Source organism: Ranitomeya imitator, chromosome 4 (assembly GCF_032444005.1).
Source record: "Ranitomeya imitator isolate aRanImi1 chromosome 4, aRanImi1.pri, whole genome shotgun sequence".
Lineage (NCBI taxonomy): Eukaryota > Metazoa > Chordata > Amphibia > Anura > Dendrobatidae > Ranitomeya > Ranitomeya imitator.
Genome location: NC_091285.1, coordinates 534143180 through 534159388, shown reverse-complemented (window position 1 = coordinate 534159388; position 16209 = coordinate 534143180). Strand labels below are relative to the sequence as shown.

The 16209-nt window shown below is 45.3% G+C and overlaps 2 protein-coding genes across 3 annotated transcripts in view; one reads left to right on the top strand and one right to left on the bottom strand.

Annotated features, from left to right (window-relative positions):
• Window positions 1-10535, top strand: part of POLG (DNA polymerase gamma, catalytic subunit) — a 170176-nt gene extending 159641 nt beyond the window's left edge. For both annotated transcript variants that reach the window (XR_011320805.1, XM_069766214.1), the window contains 2 exons: window positions 8893-9053; window positions 10323-10535. Coding sequence is in view for 1 of the 2 variants with exons in the window: in XM_069766214.1 (XP_069622315.1) it covers window positions 8893-9053; window positions 10323-10387 (226 nt within the window). In the remaining variant the exon portion in view is untranslated. The remainder of the gene's footprint in view (window positions 1-8892; window positions 9054-10322) is intronic.
• Window positions 10474-16209, bottom strand: part of FANCI (FA complementation group I) — a 163147-nt gene continuing 157411 nt past the window's right edge. The window contains exons 30-38 of the mRNA XM_069766216.1: window positions 14467-14535; window positions 13986-14079; window positions 13312-13499; window positions 12697-12753; window positions 12549-12608; window positions 11423-11488; window positions 10919-11014; window positions 10717-10839; window positions 10474-10608 (exon numbers count right to left, since the gene is read on the bottom strand). Of these exons, the coding sequence (XP_069622317.1) occupies window positions 10552-10608; window positions 10717-10839; window positions 10919-11014; window positions 11423-11488; window positions 12549-12608; window positions 12697-12753; window positions 13312-13499; window positions 13986-14079; window positions 14467-14535 (810 nt within the window). The 3' untranslated portion in view covers window positions 10474-10551. The remainder of the gene's footprint in view (window positions 10609-10716; window positions 10840-10918; window positions 11015-11422; window positions 11489-12548; window positions 12609-12696; window positions 12754-13311; window positions 13500-13985; window positions 14080-14466; window positions 14536-16209) is intronic.

Here is a 16209-nt window from a genome sequence, read left to right as displayed (position 1 = left end):
TGTTTCCTAGTATGTCCCCAAGTCTGCTAATATGCTCCCAGTAAAATACTGCACAGAAGGGCCAATGGGTGTATCGTAGCTCAGATATTACCCAGGTCCTTTGGCCCTGTGAGATGTTCCTCCTGGTACCCTGTGCTCTTCTGATCAGGCCACTCAAGAAGAAATCCGGCTGAAGATGTCCGCCGGGAGCTGCCAGAGTGAAAATGCAGCCCAGGGAAGAAACACCGTGTACCGTGGGAAACTACAAGTGCAGAGAGGCGGAAGGTAAGAAAAAATGGCCGTTGGGATTAGCAGTAGGCAGTCGGACCCTGACGGAGAAGCGCGTGAGCAGAGCCACTGGGGCGGTGCAATCCAGTGGGCGGAGCTTCCGGGTTGCGGCCTAGGACTAAATTTTTTGGCAACGGCCGGAATGTGCTCAGGGGAGAGAAATCACCCTGGGGGGATAGCGGGACGCACTGCCGGACCCTCCTGCCGACCAACCCATGGTGCCACCGGAGAAGATGAAGCAGAGAGCCCATTCGTTCTGCCTAGACTGCTCTGCATAAAGGTTAGCTGCTGCACCATGGACGGTGCAGGAACCATCCATCCATCATCCCTTTGTCAGGGAGGTGGAGAGGGACCATCCGCCTCCTTCCATCACCGCTGTTTGTCAGTGGTGATGCAGTGGGGGCTGCACAGACTCCATACATGCCTCTATACATCCTAGGGGTTAATTCCCCCAGGATGGGACAAGGCTGTTGGTCCAGCTGTGATAAGCCTGGCTGCAGAAGGGGGTACATGGAGGTGGCATTTGTTGCTGGTGAGGGGAGAGAGGTGCCCTGAAGGGACCCGTCGCCCCTAAAAGAAAACTCAGACATACCTTTTAACGGTGCAGGAGGGGGGACGAGGAGGCGACACTTCACTTTCCCATCTGTTGTTGGTTTGGGGAGATCGGAACCCTGAAGGGATCTGTCGCCCCCTGTAATCCTTGAAAAAGATTAATAATAAAGTAAAAAATGAAAAAAAAAATTGTGGTCTGAAGATCAGACCCATGTACCTCCTAGAGACACTAAGTATGAACTGGTTCGGCTGAGCCAATGTGCGGTTGTGTACTGCAGAGGAGGATCTAATCTTTTTGTATTCACTTAGTGTCAGACTCCTAGTGGCAGCAGCATAACACCCATGGTCCTGTGTCTCCCAATGAGGCAAAGGAGAAAGGGATACTGAAATGTATTGTGCAAGTTCTACTGAGTATGCCAATACCTCATATTTGGGGGAAATCTATTGATGTGGCACTCGGAAGGGAAGGAACACCATTTGACTTTTTGAACACAAAAATGGCTGGAATCAAGAGCAGACTCCATGTCGCATTTGGAGACCCTTTCCCACCACAAGTGACCCCATTTTGGAAACCACAGTCTTCAAGGATTTTATCCAGGGGTATAGTGAGCATTTTGAACCCACAGGTTTCACACAGAATTTGAAACCCTTCAATGAATGTCTCTAGATTATTATGTATACCACTCCTCACATGTAAAGCGCCATGGAATAAATGGCGCTATAATAATAAATAATAATAATGTCTGGTGAGCACCTTAAACCCCCAGGGGCTTCACAAAAGTTTATAATGTAGCACCATGAAAATTAAAATAAATTAAAAAAAAAAAAATCACATTTCCCACAAAAATGTACCTTTAGCCCCAATTTTTTTTTATTTTCAAAAGGGTAACAGGAGAAATTGAACAACATATTTTGGGGTCCATTTTCACTGAGTATATGTAGGGGAACTACTGCTTGGTTGCACGGGAGAGAAGGAGCACAGTTTGACTTTTTCAATGCAAAAATGGCTGCAATCGAGAGCGGACCCCATGTTGCAACTGGAGAGCACTTGATATGTCTAAACAGTGGAAACCCTCCTCCCCCCACAAATGACTCAATTTTGGAAACTACTAGGATTTTAACCAGGGGTAGGGTATAGTGAGCATTTTGAACCCACAGGTACTACATAGAATTTGATAACATTAGGTCATCATATTGAAGTTATTTTTTTACACACAAATGTTGTGTTAGCCCCAAATTTGTAATATTCACAATGGATAATAGGAGAAAACGGATGCCATATAATTTGTCACGCAATTTGTACCATACGTGACATCCAATATGTGATCTAAAACTTCTGTTTGGGCACATGGCAGGGCTTACAAAGGAAAGAGCGCTATTTCTCTAGAACAGATTGTGAATGCCATGTCGCATTTGGAGAGCCCCTGACATGTGAAAACAGCAGAATCCCCCACAAGTTACCCCATTTAAGAAATTAGACCCCTCAAGAAATTAATCTTTGGGAGTACTGAGAATTTTTAACCTACAGGTGATTCACAATTTAAATATAAGAAAAATTTAAATTTTCCACTAAAATACTGTTTTAGCTCAAAATGTATCATTTACCCAAGGAGTAATGCGAGAAATTTTACCCAATTTATGAAATTTCTCACGTATGTGATAGTATGTGGTTGTACATTACTGTTTGAGCACAAGCCAGGGATCGGATGGGAAAGGGCTCTACTTGGCTTTTAGAACGCAGATTTCATTTGCATAGATTGTGAGCTCTATTAGCTGAGCACTTGAGGTACCGGATCACCCCCCATGTGACCACATACTGGAAACTTCACTGCCTAAGGTGTAGTGAGTATTTTGAACCCATGGGTGCCTCACAGAATTTTACAACATGGAGACCTGGAAATATGACATATTGGTGATAAAAAACAGAAATTTTGGTTGCTTACTGTAAAATCTGTTTCTCGGAGGCTTCATTGGGGGACACAGGAACCATGGGTGTATGCTGCTGCCACTAGGAGGCTGACACTATGCACAAAAAATGTTAGCTCCTCCCCTGCAGTGTACAACTCACCGACTGGCACTATGAACTTCAGTTAGTGAGAAAGCAGTAGGAGAAAAACAATAAGGTTGAAATAACAACCACAAACATGAGAACTGTAAAAATGAGAACAGACACAGAACGACATAAACTGAATAACATGGGAGGGTGCTATGTCCCCCAATGAAGGCTCCGAGAAACAGATTTTACGGTAAGCAACCAAAAATCCTGTTTTCTCTATCGCCTCATTGGGGGACACAGGAACCATGGGACATCCCAAAGCAGTCCCTGGGGTGGGAAAAACAGACTTCCATCAGGTCAGAGAACTCACCACTGCCACCTGCAAGATCCTTCTGGCTAGGCTGGCGTCCGCCGAAGCGTAGGTATGGACCTTGTAAAATTTGGCGAACATGTGGATGGAAGACCAGGTTGCCGCTTTGCAAAGCTGTAGGGCGGAAGCCCTGTGGTGCACCGCCCAGGAGGCGCCGACTGCCCGGATAGTGAGCCTTAATCCCGAGGTGGATCTTCCAGTTTTAGACCTGGAGGATCTACCTTGGGAGAAGCGGGAACGCCAGGAAGGGGTGGGTCTGAAGGATACCTTCTTCTCATGACGTGCCTGTGCCCTCTGCTGTTGGGGAAAGGAATCAGACACCGCGAAACGAAAGGGCCAAAAGGACCAAAATCGCCACCTAGGAGGAGGTTGGCGAGGTTTGGACTGGGGGAAAAGGGAGCTTGTGCCTCCGAAGGCGTTCTTAATAATTTAGTCCAGCTTGGAACCGAAAAAACGAGATCCCTGAAAAGGCAGACTGGTAAGGGACTTTTTTGATGACAAATCTGCCTGCCAGGCCTTGAGCCAAATGGTACGACGGATGGCCACATTACTGGACGCCTGAGCGGCACAAGACGCAGCATCCAGGGAAGCGGAAACCAAATATTCCCCAGCGTGAGAAATTTGGGTGGCGAGTTCCACCAGCTGTTCTGGTGGAGCTCCGGCCAGGATGCCCAGACGAAGTTGTTTGGCCCATTCGGATATAGACTTCGCAACCCATGTTGAAGCAAAGGTCAGACATAGGGTAGACGCGGCCGCTTCGAAGGCCGACTTTGCAAAGGATTCTATGATTCTATCTTTGGAATCTTTCAGAGATGCTCCGCCAGACAGCGGGAGGATTGTGCTGGTGGGTCCACAGAGGGAGAGGAAGTCCAGTTGGCGGTGAGATCCGGAGAAAAAGGATACAAGATGCCAAGGCGCTTTCCTCTTTGAAAGCGCTTGATCGGATTCTCTCTTTCTCTGGCCAGCAGCTCACCAAATTCAGGATGAGGAGCGAAAAGCTTGGGGGGTGGTTTAGACCATCTAAATGAAACCGCCTGATCTGCGGGTTCCGTAGAGTAATCTTTGATGCCACAGGTCTTGATGACCGCTCCAATGAGACTCTGAACTGTATTCCTCATGCTAGCGATTTGGTTCAAGTCCAGCTCCAAATTATACACCGAAGGCGCATCAGAGAACGCCTCGCCTGACTCAGGGGAGGAGGACCAGGGGGGAAGCTGACCGCAGAGAAGAACCGTGGGGAAAGATGGAACGGGAAGAGGACTCAGACCGGCCTTCCTGTTGGGATCTTTTGCGGCCTATATTGGAAGTCTCGGACGGAGCTTCTTGTGACCCACTGGCAACTGCGGGAGCCTGCAGGGGCAACCGATCGAGCACGGACACAAGCGTCTGAGAAACCTGTGTTAGATCCGCTACCGATTGTGACAGAGGATGCCCAGCCTGGGGTGGAGACTTCGCTCTCAAGCGGAGCAGCAGGGGGAACATGGGTGGTGGGCATAATGGGGTTGTTGCAGGCCTGACAGAGGGGAGAGGACTGACCTGAGGGAAGTTTGCAATTACAAGACGAACACGCATAGTGTTTGACTAAATCAGAGGAAGTAGGAGGACGAGAGTCACCTGCCTTAGAATTAGACATGACGAACGGGTCCCTGACAAATGCCAGAAGGTTAGGAGACAGGAAGGCAGGGGAGAGCTACTCACGGCAGGCGAAGCGTTGTCCAGATGGATGGCTGCACGGTTTTGAAGGTGCTCTTCAGGAACGATGGTCCTACAGGCAGTCAGGGAAGACTACTGGGACACTCCTGTCTGGAGCCTACTGCATGCCTGACAGAAGCAGGGGGAGATGGCGGCCGCAAGGGATGAGGATGCCAGGATTCGCGCTTTTGAAGGGGGCAGAGCAAGACGTTCCTGGAAACGAAAAGAAATCCTACAGTGGCACAGGAGGAGATGGGCGGAGCTAGCCGCCAGGCAGGAGCATCAATATGGCGCCGGTGGGCGGAGATTGCTGATGAGAGTCGGGCGGGAGAAAAACCCGCCCGAGGAATAAGGAAGTAGGCGGAGTCACAGGGCCTAAACTAGAAGCCGGCAACCGCCGGAGAGGGCTGCGGCGCCAGAAAGCGTGCGGCCGCCGCGCCGAGACAGAAACAGTGCGGCCGCAGGAAAAGCAGCACGGCAGCCAGAAAGGCCGCCGCGCGAATGGAGCGATGACCCCCTCCCCATGTGTCCGCCTATTGTCTGTAGACCACACTCCTGCCTGTGGTCAAAAAGGATGGAAGACGCCAACCAGGCCAAAAGGCAGCCTGGAAAAAGTTTGTGCATCCCTGAGAAGTAGGAATCACAAGGGACCCCCCCATTGAATGCCCCGGATTTGAGGGACTAAAAGGTACCTGAGGATAGGGGTTGATGAAATACTCACCTAAAACATCCCACGCCGTCCGTTACTAACCTCAAACCGGTGAAGGTATCAGACGTCCAGGGACCTGGTTATGGACGTCCTCGTCTCCACAACTGACAGGCTCTGGTGGGCGAGTGGGTGGGGGACGGAGCTAGGACCTAACTTCTAAGCACGCTTGTGTGCTAGGGTCTTGGTCCTGCTGTCGGATCTATGAGGATACGGGGTGGCAGTACACGCCGTACTCATAGTCCGTATTGTGGGATTACAGTTGTGACTGTTCACACTGTATCCCTCCGGAAAACCTGGAAGAAAACGACGCACATTGAGGTAGATAAGGGTCTAATGAAGGACCCGTGTCCACCTCCTACTGACCCTAAGCTAAGTTCATAGTGCCAGTCGGTGGGGTGTACACTGCAGGGGAGGAGCTAACCTTTTTTGTGCATAGTGTCAGCCTCCTAGTGGCAGCAGCATACACACATGGTTTCTGTGTTCCCCAATGAGGCGATAGAGAAATGTAATTTTTGTATTTGCTGTATATTTGTCAGGTACATAAGGGTTAATAGGTGAAACTGGACCTCATAATTATGCAGCTTCTCCTGAATGCGTTATTGCCATATGTCGTCAGAAATTACTGTTAGGCGACATGTCAAGGCTTAGAAGGAAAGAGTGACCTCGTTCTAGAAATTGCACTTAATGAATTCATCTATGGCTGAAGTGACTATTTTGCAACATCCACGCCAGGCTTCTTTTTTTTTGGGGGGGGGGGGGGGGGAGAATTGAAAATCTGCCAGTTTAGTACCCATACATTGTGCCCCCATACAGTGTACCCAGGTTGTACTTCTGGAGACACACACCCTGTAAATTAAGTGCCTTCTACCCGCTACAATAGTGCTTACTGTGGTTTAGGCACAGTGGGGCTCAGAAGAAGGGGGGCATTTGGATATGGGAGTGCAGAGGTCACTGGATTTTATTTGGGGGCAGTACCCATCTCATTTCCAGAGTCTTTGTTCTTCCAGTTACGTGGGAACCCCCTATAGTTCTAGTGACAGATGACGGACCTGAGTGGGGGCTGGTTTTGTGCAGGATACATTAGGGCTTTTATTGGTAACATTTTGGGGTACATAATATTTTTTGATCGCTTCCAGTATAAGGTTGGGATCACAATCTTGTGTACTATGCTGATTACTTACATCGTGGGTTTCCATGTAAATGCAATTCGGACAAAACCACCAACGGAACCACCCACCATAATGAGGCAAAAGACACTTCGTACTGCTTCGGTGGTATCCATCTTTTTAGGCGTGCACAGATCTAAGAAGACGACAAAAATGATGGGACACCACCGGAACACAGACCACTCCACAGTAACTCTATCTGCCTCATAAGTGAGTGGTTCCGTCAGGGGCTTTGTCCGACTTGCGGTTTTGGGGAATTTACAGGGAAACCCCGACATAAGCGCTCAGCGGAGAGCACAGGATAAATGTGAGCGGAGTCTTGTTCTGATTTTTGGGTGATAGAATGAACAATTAGACAGAAATACAAGGACAGTGCTTATTTTTTATTATTGTATGGTTCTCCGTGCAGTATAAGTGATCAGATAGGTTTATTCTTCAGGCCGATGCGATTACAGCGACACCAGACTTGTATCGTTTTTTGTTTTTTTAGGTTTTGTTGCTATCACACAGTAAGATTTTTTTCATCTCCATGTTCTTAGAGCTGTAACTTTTTTGGTGAACAGAGTTGTACGAGGGCTTATTTTTTTTGTGGGAGAAGTTGCACATTTTTTTTGTATTATTGTGGGCGCACATTTTTTAATCACTTCTTATTCAGATTTTTCAGATACAGAATGAAAAAATAAAAACAATAATTGAGTTGCTGTTTTTTTTGTGTGTCGCTCACTGTGCAGTAAAAGTGATAAAACCGATTTGTCCGTCGGGCCATATTAGGGCTTGTTTTTTTTGCGGGACTTTTATTTATTTTTTTTCAGCATTTGCCATGTTAATTAAATGGCGTGCAAGTTTTATACAGCGGATTGTTCCAGATGCAGCTATACCAATTGTGTACTTTTTGTTTTTTCCTTAAGCTCTGCGTTTTGAGTGGCAAAACGGCTTTTTGTGATGCGAGCTTTGCGTGTTTTTACCTTTTTTTTACATATTTTATTTCACCTTTTTTTTTTTTTAATTGGTCCTACTGTGGGATATGTATAATTTTTATTTTGATCACTGTGCTCATACTCTGCCATACACGTGCATGAGACCATTCGGTGAGTCACTGGAGACCAAGATGTTAGCTGGATCTTACAGGTCACCGTACCTTGGTAACCATCATCACCTGCAATTCTCATCCGCGGTCCGATTGTTACAAAGGACGTCCTGTAACTCCTTAGATACCGGTATTTAATTGGTTATATCGGCCCCGATCGGCATCAAAACCGTCCATGGCCAATACTGCAGGGTGTCAGCTATCATGTACAGCTCTGACACCTGCGGGAATTGCAGCCGCTGCTATTCTTGATCGCCATTTTAAATGGTGATCAGGAATAAGGCCCCTTAACTACCACAGTTTCAATGCGTATCGTTGGTCGTTAAGGGGTTAAATATGTATTTCCTGTTTGAAATGGCTGTGCTCCATTATGCCCATTTTGCACCAGGCACATGCAAGTAAATTATTATTTATTATTATAGCGCCATTTATTCCATAGCGCTTTACATGTGATGAGGGGTATACATAATAAAAACAAGTACAATAATCTTATACAATACAAGTCACAACTGATACCTGCCCGCGAGGGCTCACAATCTACAAGGGATGGGTGAGGATACAGTAGGTGAGGGTAGAGCCGGTCGTGCAGTGGTTCGGTTGATCGGTGATTACTGCAGGTTGTAGGCTTGCCGGAAGAGGTGAGTCTTCAGGCTCTTTTTGAAGCTTTCAATGGTAGGTGAGAGAGTTTGATATGTTGTGGTAGAGAGTTCCAGAGTAGGGGTGATAAGCCAGAGAAATCTTGTATGCGACTGTGGGAAGAGGAGATAAGAGGGGAGTAGAGAAGGAGATCTTGTGAGGATCGGAGGTTGCGTGCAGGTAAGTATCGGGAGACCATGTCACAGATGAATGGAGGAGACAGGTTGTGGATGACTTTTTATGTCATGGTTAGGGTTTTGTACTGGAGTCTCTGGGCAATGGGGAGCCAGTGAAGGGATTGACAGAGGGGAGAGGCCGGGGAATAGCGGGGGGGACAGGTGGATTAGTCGGGCAAATTAGATAGTCATTTTATTGTGACAACTGACACCTCCATGTTTTGTTTTCTCCTCATTCCAGGTGTTTGTTTGCCTACAAGTTAGGGATGCAGGATTTGCCCCAATCAGTGGCATTTTTCAGTGCAGTTGACATTGATCGGTGTATGAGAAAAGAAGTGAACATGGATTGTAAAACTCCATCAAATCCAACGGGTATGGAGCAGAGATATGGCATTCACCCAGGTACCTTCTGTATATAATGTATGTGTAGCATATATAAGACCAGTCCCTGTAGGATATCATTATTATACCATATTTATTGTGTAAAGGCATACAAATTTATATAGAACATAGTAATTGGTATATTACATTTTATACAACAAAACATTTAGAGGGATTGTCCCCAAAAAACAGCTTCCACAAGTCAATCCAACTTATCAGCCCAGGTCATACAACTTGTGCGAAGGTCATTTTTACATTTTGGATGGAAACTTTTTCTCAGGTAAACCTTTATAAGTAGCTGATATGATCTATTATAAACATTCCCCCATCATGTTCTAACTTTTTACTTGGTATGGCAAATACACTTTTACATTCGGATGTGTCAACATTTATACTCGAGGATACATTGATATGGACCTTTTAGCATGTTAAACCGGCCACAACGTGGAATCATGACCTTAGAGCCAAATAAAACAATTCTCATTTTTTACATTTCTTATCTCAGATGCAGAGATATTAGCTGGTAAAACGTAAGATCATCATATCATTACCAGACGTTCTTCTTTGGGCGTATGTGCTTTGTCTCCTGAATTAGGTTAACCAATTATAAGCAGGAGCTGTAATGTAAGGATTTAAAATAAAAAAAAAACAACATGCTCAGGACAGGGTTTCTGGTGTGAGATATATAATGACAGACAGTCTGGTTTCCCTGTAGAGCTGTGTGCGCTTACAAAGTGCTGGGAGTAGAGCACTGGGTGTGGGGGGAGGGGATACAACTAGCAGAAGTGTTTGTAATGAGAAAGCTCAGCTGCCCCCACCCCACTCCACTGCTGTGAAGAAATATTAGTAATCACACTCAGCTCTTCTCTGTTCCCAGCAATTTATAACCACACACAACTCAGCAGCGAGTGCAGGGCTGTTTTTTCTTACATGTCTCACACAGAAGAAAGCTTGTTCACGGTGAGTGTTTTTTTTTTTTTTTGTTTTTACCTTGCACAATGTCTTCTGCTTATGATTGGTTAATGGCATACAGGGCAAGTAGTGCTGAAGAATATAAACTTTACAAACTAATAACTCCACAACAAAGAGGAGAAAAAAAAGATGTTTTTAGTCCACTCTGCAATCACTATTTCATGATGTGGTCAGTTTACCATGCTCTTATTGGTAAAAGATCCTATTTATATTCATTTAGCAGCAATTTTCACATTTTAGTCTCATACAAAATACACAGCGTTATATAATTAGTCTGACTGCTGTACTAACATACCTACATTCTGATTTACCTTGTAGGAGAGGCGTTGGATATCTATGAATTACTTAAAGTAACCAATGGGGTTATGGAGAAGGGGAGCTGATCCGCCTGTCAGACCTGTCTGCATCTAACTCCCATGGAGTCCTAATGTTCATGACTTTCATAAAGCAAAATAATGTTAATACAATTCATTTATATTGCACCAAACTGTGAATAAAGCTGTAAATAAAGCTGTGCAATCACTCAGAAAAGTGGCCAATTCTGCAGTTACTTCTTCCTCCTTTTCTTCTTTGGTTCTTCAGTTTTATTTTGTTCTGACACAGACTGGGAAGGGAAGAAAAATATTGTAAAATAAAATACAATCTCTAATGTTTGTTTGTTGGTGACTAAACAAATTGTCAGCGTAGGTAACAGAATGTCGCCAGCACAGACCTGCTGGATGTTCGCTTCCTGCTCCTCCTCGGAGCCCTTTTCTTGCATAGCCGCATCCAGGCTCGCTGTATTGATCTTGAAGTCTCTGGAAGTACTAAGCTTTATGTACTGCATCAGATTAACCTGGTATGGCAGAAAAGTGATGTCAGAAAATCGCCACGATATATCAGTACTGTACTTTATAAACTTTAAAGTCTCACACCTTTGATTTTTTAGATAATTTTATGAGAAACTCCTCATATTTTTCAATAGCAAAGATTAAATTGGGGATGGGCTTTGTGTCTCTAAGTAGCTTGGCCTGAAAAAGAAAAAAAAATGCACAAAACTACATGAAGTATACATAGACACATTTACTACCCGTGTATGAGAACTGTATTATTTATTAACTTTCCCTCCCCCGCTCTGTAGTGACTGACAGGCTACACCTGATAACATAAATACAAGTGAACAGATATATATTTTATGGAAATTATTCTGTAGGTGACACAGGAAACAATATATTTTCAGGAACTCACAGCTACCAGTAGGTGGCACTAGACACCGATGTTTCCGCTAATTTGCAGAATTGCATACAGGATCCATTACACCGGCCAGATCTCCACAAGGAGCCCTAGTATATCGCCCACGGCAGAGTCTAATGCAAATTTCATTTCTAGAAAAGTGCAACCCATCCACTTCATCTGTTTCCCAAAAATAAGCTCCATACCGACGAGATTGCTGCTCCATCCTCCTTTTTCTTCTTTTCTCCAGATATACTTTCACTTTGTATAGTCTGTAAGCACAATAACAAAATAACAAAGAGTTATGCTACAACATAGGTGTCAAACACACAGTTTTATAGAAACTAGTGACTCTATGTATGAGATGGATGTCGGCCAAGCAATGCTTCGGCCAGCTGTCCCATACATAGGATGAGAGCCCCCCACAGATACGTCTAATTGTGACTTACCTCTGGGAAAGAAAAGGATCAGCATTCTGAAATTGAACCCGCCAGATTCCTAGTTCATGAACAATCAATTGTCCGAGGCCCCTGTTCACATTAGACACTGTGCCAACATCATTCTAATGTGTCTGGGGGGCTTAACACTTTGCCCAATTGATGTAATACTGTGCGTATATTTCACCAGCAACAAAAGCATGGAAGAGATTCGTAGCACGACTACGAGACAGCAAAAATGGGTGTTGCTTTTTAATTGTGATAGGGACTGATATGAGTCTATGGAATATGTGGCGCTGTATATGAAAACCACATCTCCGTAATTCCAGTAGTAAAATGGCACAGATAATGTGGTTTATGTACTAATGAATGGGTGGACAAAAATCATCATTCCTTCTATAGACATTTTTTGCCATCAAAAAGTTGTAGAATTTTCAATATGTTGTAACTGGAGTGAGCAAAAGAGGCCTAGGTGACGGATGTGGAGCACGATTACTATAATATGTCAGAAAACTGCCATGATCTATATTCAGAATCTGTGCCAGCGGTATATTCCAGTTTCTGGGGCACGGACACACCAACAATGCATCTCTTAATAAATCTGCCACTTTTCACACCAGCAGGCTTTTTGTCAAAGACGGGCACACAAAACTTCTGTCTAAACGAATCCCCCTATAGTTTATGAGGACATTGCTGCCCTGACTGTCCCCATTCCTCTCTGCAGTGACGGACAGGGTACTGTGTGTATATACACAAACAGCAGCCCCCCGGTGCTACGGTATGCTGCCCCTGTGTCACACAATATAATAAGCTGTAGTATCTGCTTGCAATGGCAGCATTATAGAAAGAAGTGTATGGAGAGTGTCAAGAGGGAATTAGGTCATGACAGACATACCTGTGCGTATGTAATGAATGCATAACACTGTGGTGTAAGGTGAGAGCCGGACAGCTTAACCTGCAGAGGAGAGAAAGTTTACACAGAAAAATAGCAACTTAACGCGCAATTAGTTGATGAGTTACTGAACAAGTTGATCTACACCTACCAACTTCTCCAAGCGGGTTGGAATCTTTCCTGCATGACTGGTGCAAACCTGCAGATACTGGATACAAACATATTCATGAAAAAGGATGCCTGGACTTCTCAACGTTTTCTTTTTTAAGGCAAAAAGTTAAATGCTCACAAATTGAGAGTTAACAGCGCACCATAGGTAAAACGTCCTACACCCACCAATCTGTCAAGTATTTACCTCCAGGGTTGAGGTACAACCAACTACTCTCCCTTCAAATCACTTTCCTTGCTACAATCAGATTTGTAATGCTGGTGAGCACTAATGATAAAAGGGTGTACCAATGATAAGCAGGGTTTTCCCACCACTTAATGTTATGAAATAACATTAGGATTTTATATAAAATTCTGATGTGCAGGAATGGGGGACCCTCTGGCACAGAGATCTCTTTGGCATTACCCCTACAGTGACACTTTCAGCTACCTACTGTGCTGGTATCAGCACCGTGCCTCGTGCGAGTGTAGAGCTATGGCACAGGCACCTGCGGGTGGGGTGGACCCCATGGATCAGTAAGTTACAGCATATCCTAATATTTTATCACTTACTATAATGGAAAACCCCTTTAATATTTAGATTTATCGAATTACTTACATATTTCACAAGAGCCGTTAGGACCGTGTACATTTTTGTAAGTTCTTTTAGCAAAGTGTCCATGCAACTTCCCACTGGTAGCGCGGTCTGGACCAGCTCGTGACATGCGGTTAGTAATGTCCCAAGCTGAAGAATGATTGCTTTTTCCACCGGTTCTCTGGGATTAGGATCTTGGGTGCCACCATCAACTGCCAAAATACAATATTGTTCTATCATAGATCACCCTCTAAGTTCTACAAAGTGAGATCTTCATCCACCTAGTAACACATGCTCAATGTACTCTAAACCAAGAGTCAGCACCCTGGGGCACTCCATCTGTTGTGAAACTACAACTTCCAGCGTGCCTGCACAGCACGGGGTGTAGTTTCACAAGAGTTGGAGTGCGTCAGGTTTCTGATCCATGCTCTAAACTACTTTATGCAGATTGAAAAGGCTGAAACACACGATTACTATGAATATATAATCTCAGCCTAAAGAAATGAGATTTTATTTTTTACAAAATAGACTACCGTATATCTGATCCAAGCATCACTGCAAGGATCTCCAGTAACAGCTGCAGTATGCTCTAGTACATCCGATACCGTATGGCGCTTCTACATGTGGGATTTCTGCCCTTGTCTTTTGCAGAACAGTCCCTGTGCCCCCATACACATCAGTGTGCAGCTCTTATTTACCAGGTATCTTCTCTGAACCAAGCTGAGTCTTCAGTTTAGTAATGAGCCAGTCAACCTCATCCAGCACCTTTGCAGCCTGACCTAAGACCAAAAGCTGGAAAAGATCATCACAAAAGTTTTCAGTCTTTTATAATTGTTGAAAAGTGTTAAAAGTTCATGGGCTTAGTATGCATAATGATGTAGGCATAATAATGCAGATTAAGGGTGGTTAGAAAAAGGACATTTATCGGCTATGTAACAGAATAGGAGAAACAAATCTGATCCCGTCATGTTCTAAGTGATGGCCATATATGCTCCCTTAAAAAAGTATTCATCAATGACATTAAATGTGTGGCAGGGTGTGGGCCCCTGTAGTGGAGTCCCATAGCAAGCAGACATTTAATCACTTTTCCTTTGGATAGATGGTAAATGTCTTATGAGACGACCCCTTAAAAAAGAAGAATCTCTTGTTGAAAATGATGATGAAATGAAACAAGCTTACAGTGACAGTAGGCGCCGCCGTCTTCACATTTACAATATGGAAATGTGATTGTTTTTCAACTTCAATGTCCTGCAAAAAAACATTACATGAATAATTGTCTGAGAGCACTTTTCCAACGTACATATGGATTAATAAAAATGCAGCATACCAGAAAACTAAAGAGTTGGAAATTTAGTAAGATGTTTAGAAGCAGCAGGAAAAAAAATCCAAAGAAGATTGCCACACAAAAAAAAAAAAAAAGATGAAGCCAGATCCACATCATTAGTCCTTTATTGCAGATTTTTGCTGCCGGATTCACAATGAAAATCCACAAAAATCTGCCATATTTGATCAGGATTAGGCTTAGTTCACATTGCGTTTAGCAGCAGCCCGTTCAGCACATACGCTAACGGGCTGCTGCTAGCGCAAGTGCCGACGTTTCATCCCGCTAGCGCAGATAGAGCTCTGCTAGCTCTATCTGCACTAGCAGTGACGGACCCGGAAACGCTGCAGCCCGCGTCTCGGGTCCGTCACTCAATGACGGCACATGACTAGCGCACGCCCATTGTGGGCGTGCGCTAGCGACGCGCTCACCATTGAAAGTAATGGCGTTAACGGACTACGTTACACCGCGTTATCCCGCAGTGTAATGTAGTCCGTTAAACGGGTTCACACAACGCAGTGTGAACCCAGCCTTACCATAGCTGTGTCCAGTATCTACATTTCTTCTTTGCATCATCGGGAGACACAGGACCATGGGTGTATGCTGCTGCCACTAGGAGGCTGACACTAAGTGAAAATATAGAAATTAACTCCTCTTCTGCAGTATACACACCTACCACTGACTCCAGCTCAAACAAGTTCATGCTTAGTGTCCGTAGGAGGCACGTGGGTCTGCTATTCAGACCACAATTTTTTACTTTATTTTATATTCTATTTTTAACCTTTTAATATTTTTTCTTTTTAAAGAATTACAGGGGTGACAGATCCCTTCAGGGTTCCGATCTCCCCCAACCAACAAAATGCGGGAACGTTTAGTGCCACCTCAACGTACCCCCCGCCTCCCCCCCTGCACCGTTCACATGCCTGAGCTTTATTCTAAGGGCGACGAGTCCCTTCAGAGCACTGATCTCCCCGCATCAACAACAGACGGGAACATGGAGTGTCGCCTCCATGTACCCCCTTCTGCAGCCAGGTTTACTAATGTCGGACCAATAACCCTGTTCCATCCTGGGGCAGTGATACCCCAGGATGTACAGAGGCACTGATGGAGTCCGAGCGGCCCCCACTGCATCACCACTGATAGAACAGCGGTGATGGAAGGAGGTGGACGGTCCCTCTCCACATCCCTAACAGAGGGATTGTGGATGGAGGGTTCCTGCGCCGTCCACGCTACAGCACCTGACCTGCAGGCAGAGCAGTCGAGCTCTGCGCTTCTTCAAGGGCCTCCAGATCTGGATGGGTAAGCACCCGGAGGGGGAGGATCCTGTAGCGAGTGTGGTCTCCACAGGTTCCCCCTGGTTGTGTCTCAGCCAGCTTTGAAAATTTAGTCCCCGGCTTCGGCATCTGCTAGGCCGCAAACCGAAAGCTCCGCCCACCCTCTTGGCGCTTCTCGCTCAGAGCGAGACTGTCTTTCCTACTCCCGCCTCACGGGACCAACATCCCAGCTACCGACAGCCAGACCGATAATACCAGGAGGATCTCCCAGGACCTGGGTAAGAGCTGTGCTGCGACACCCATTGGCCCTTTTCTGCAGTATTTCAC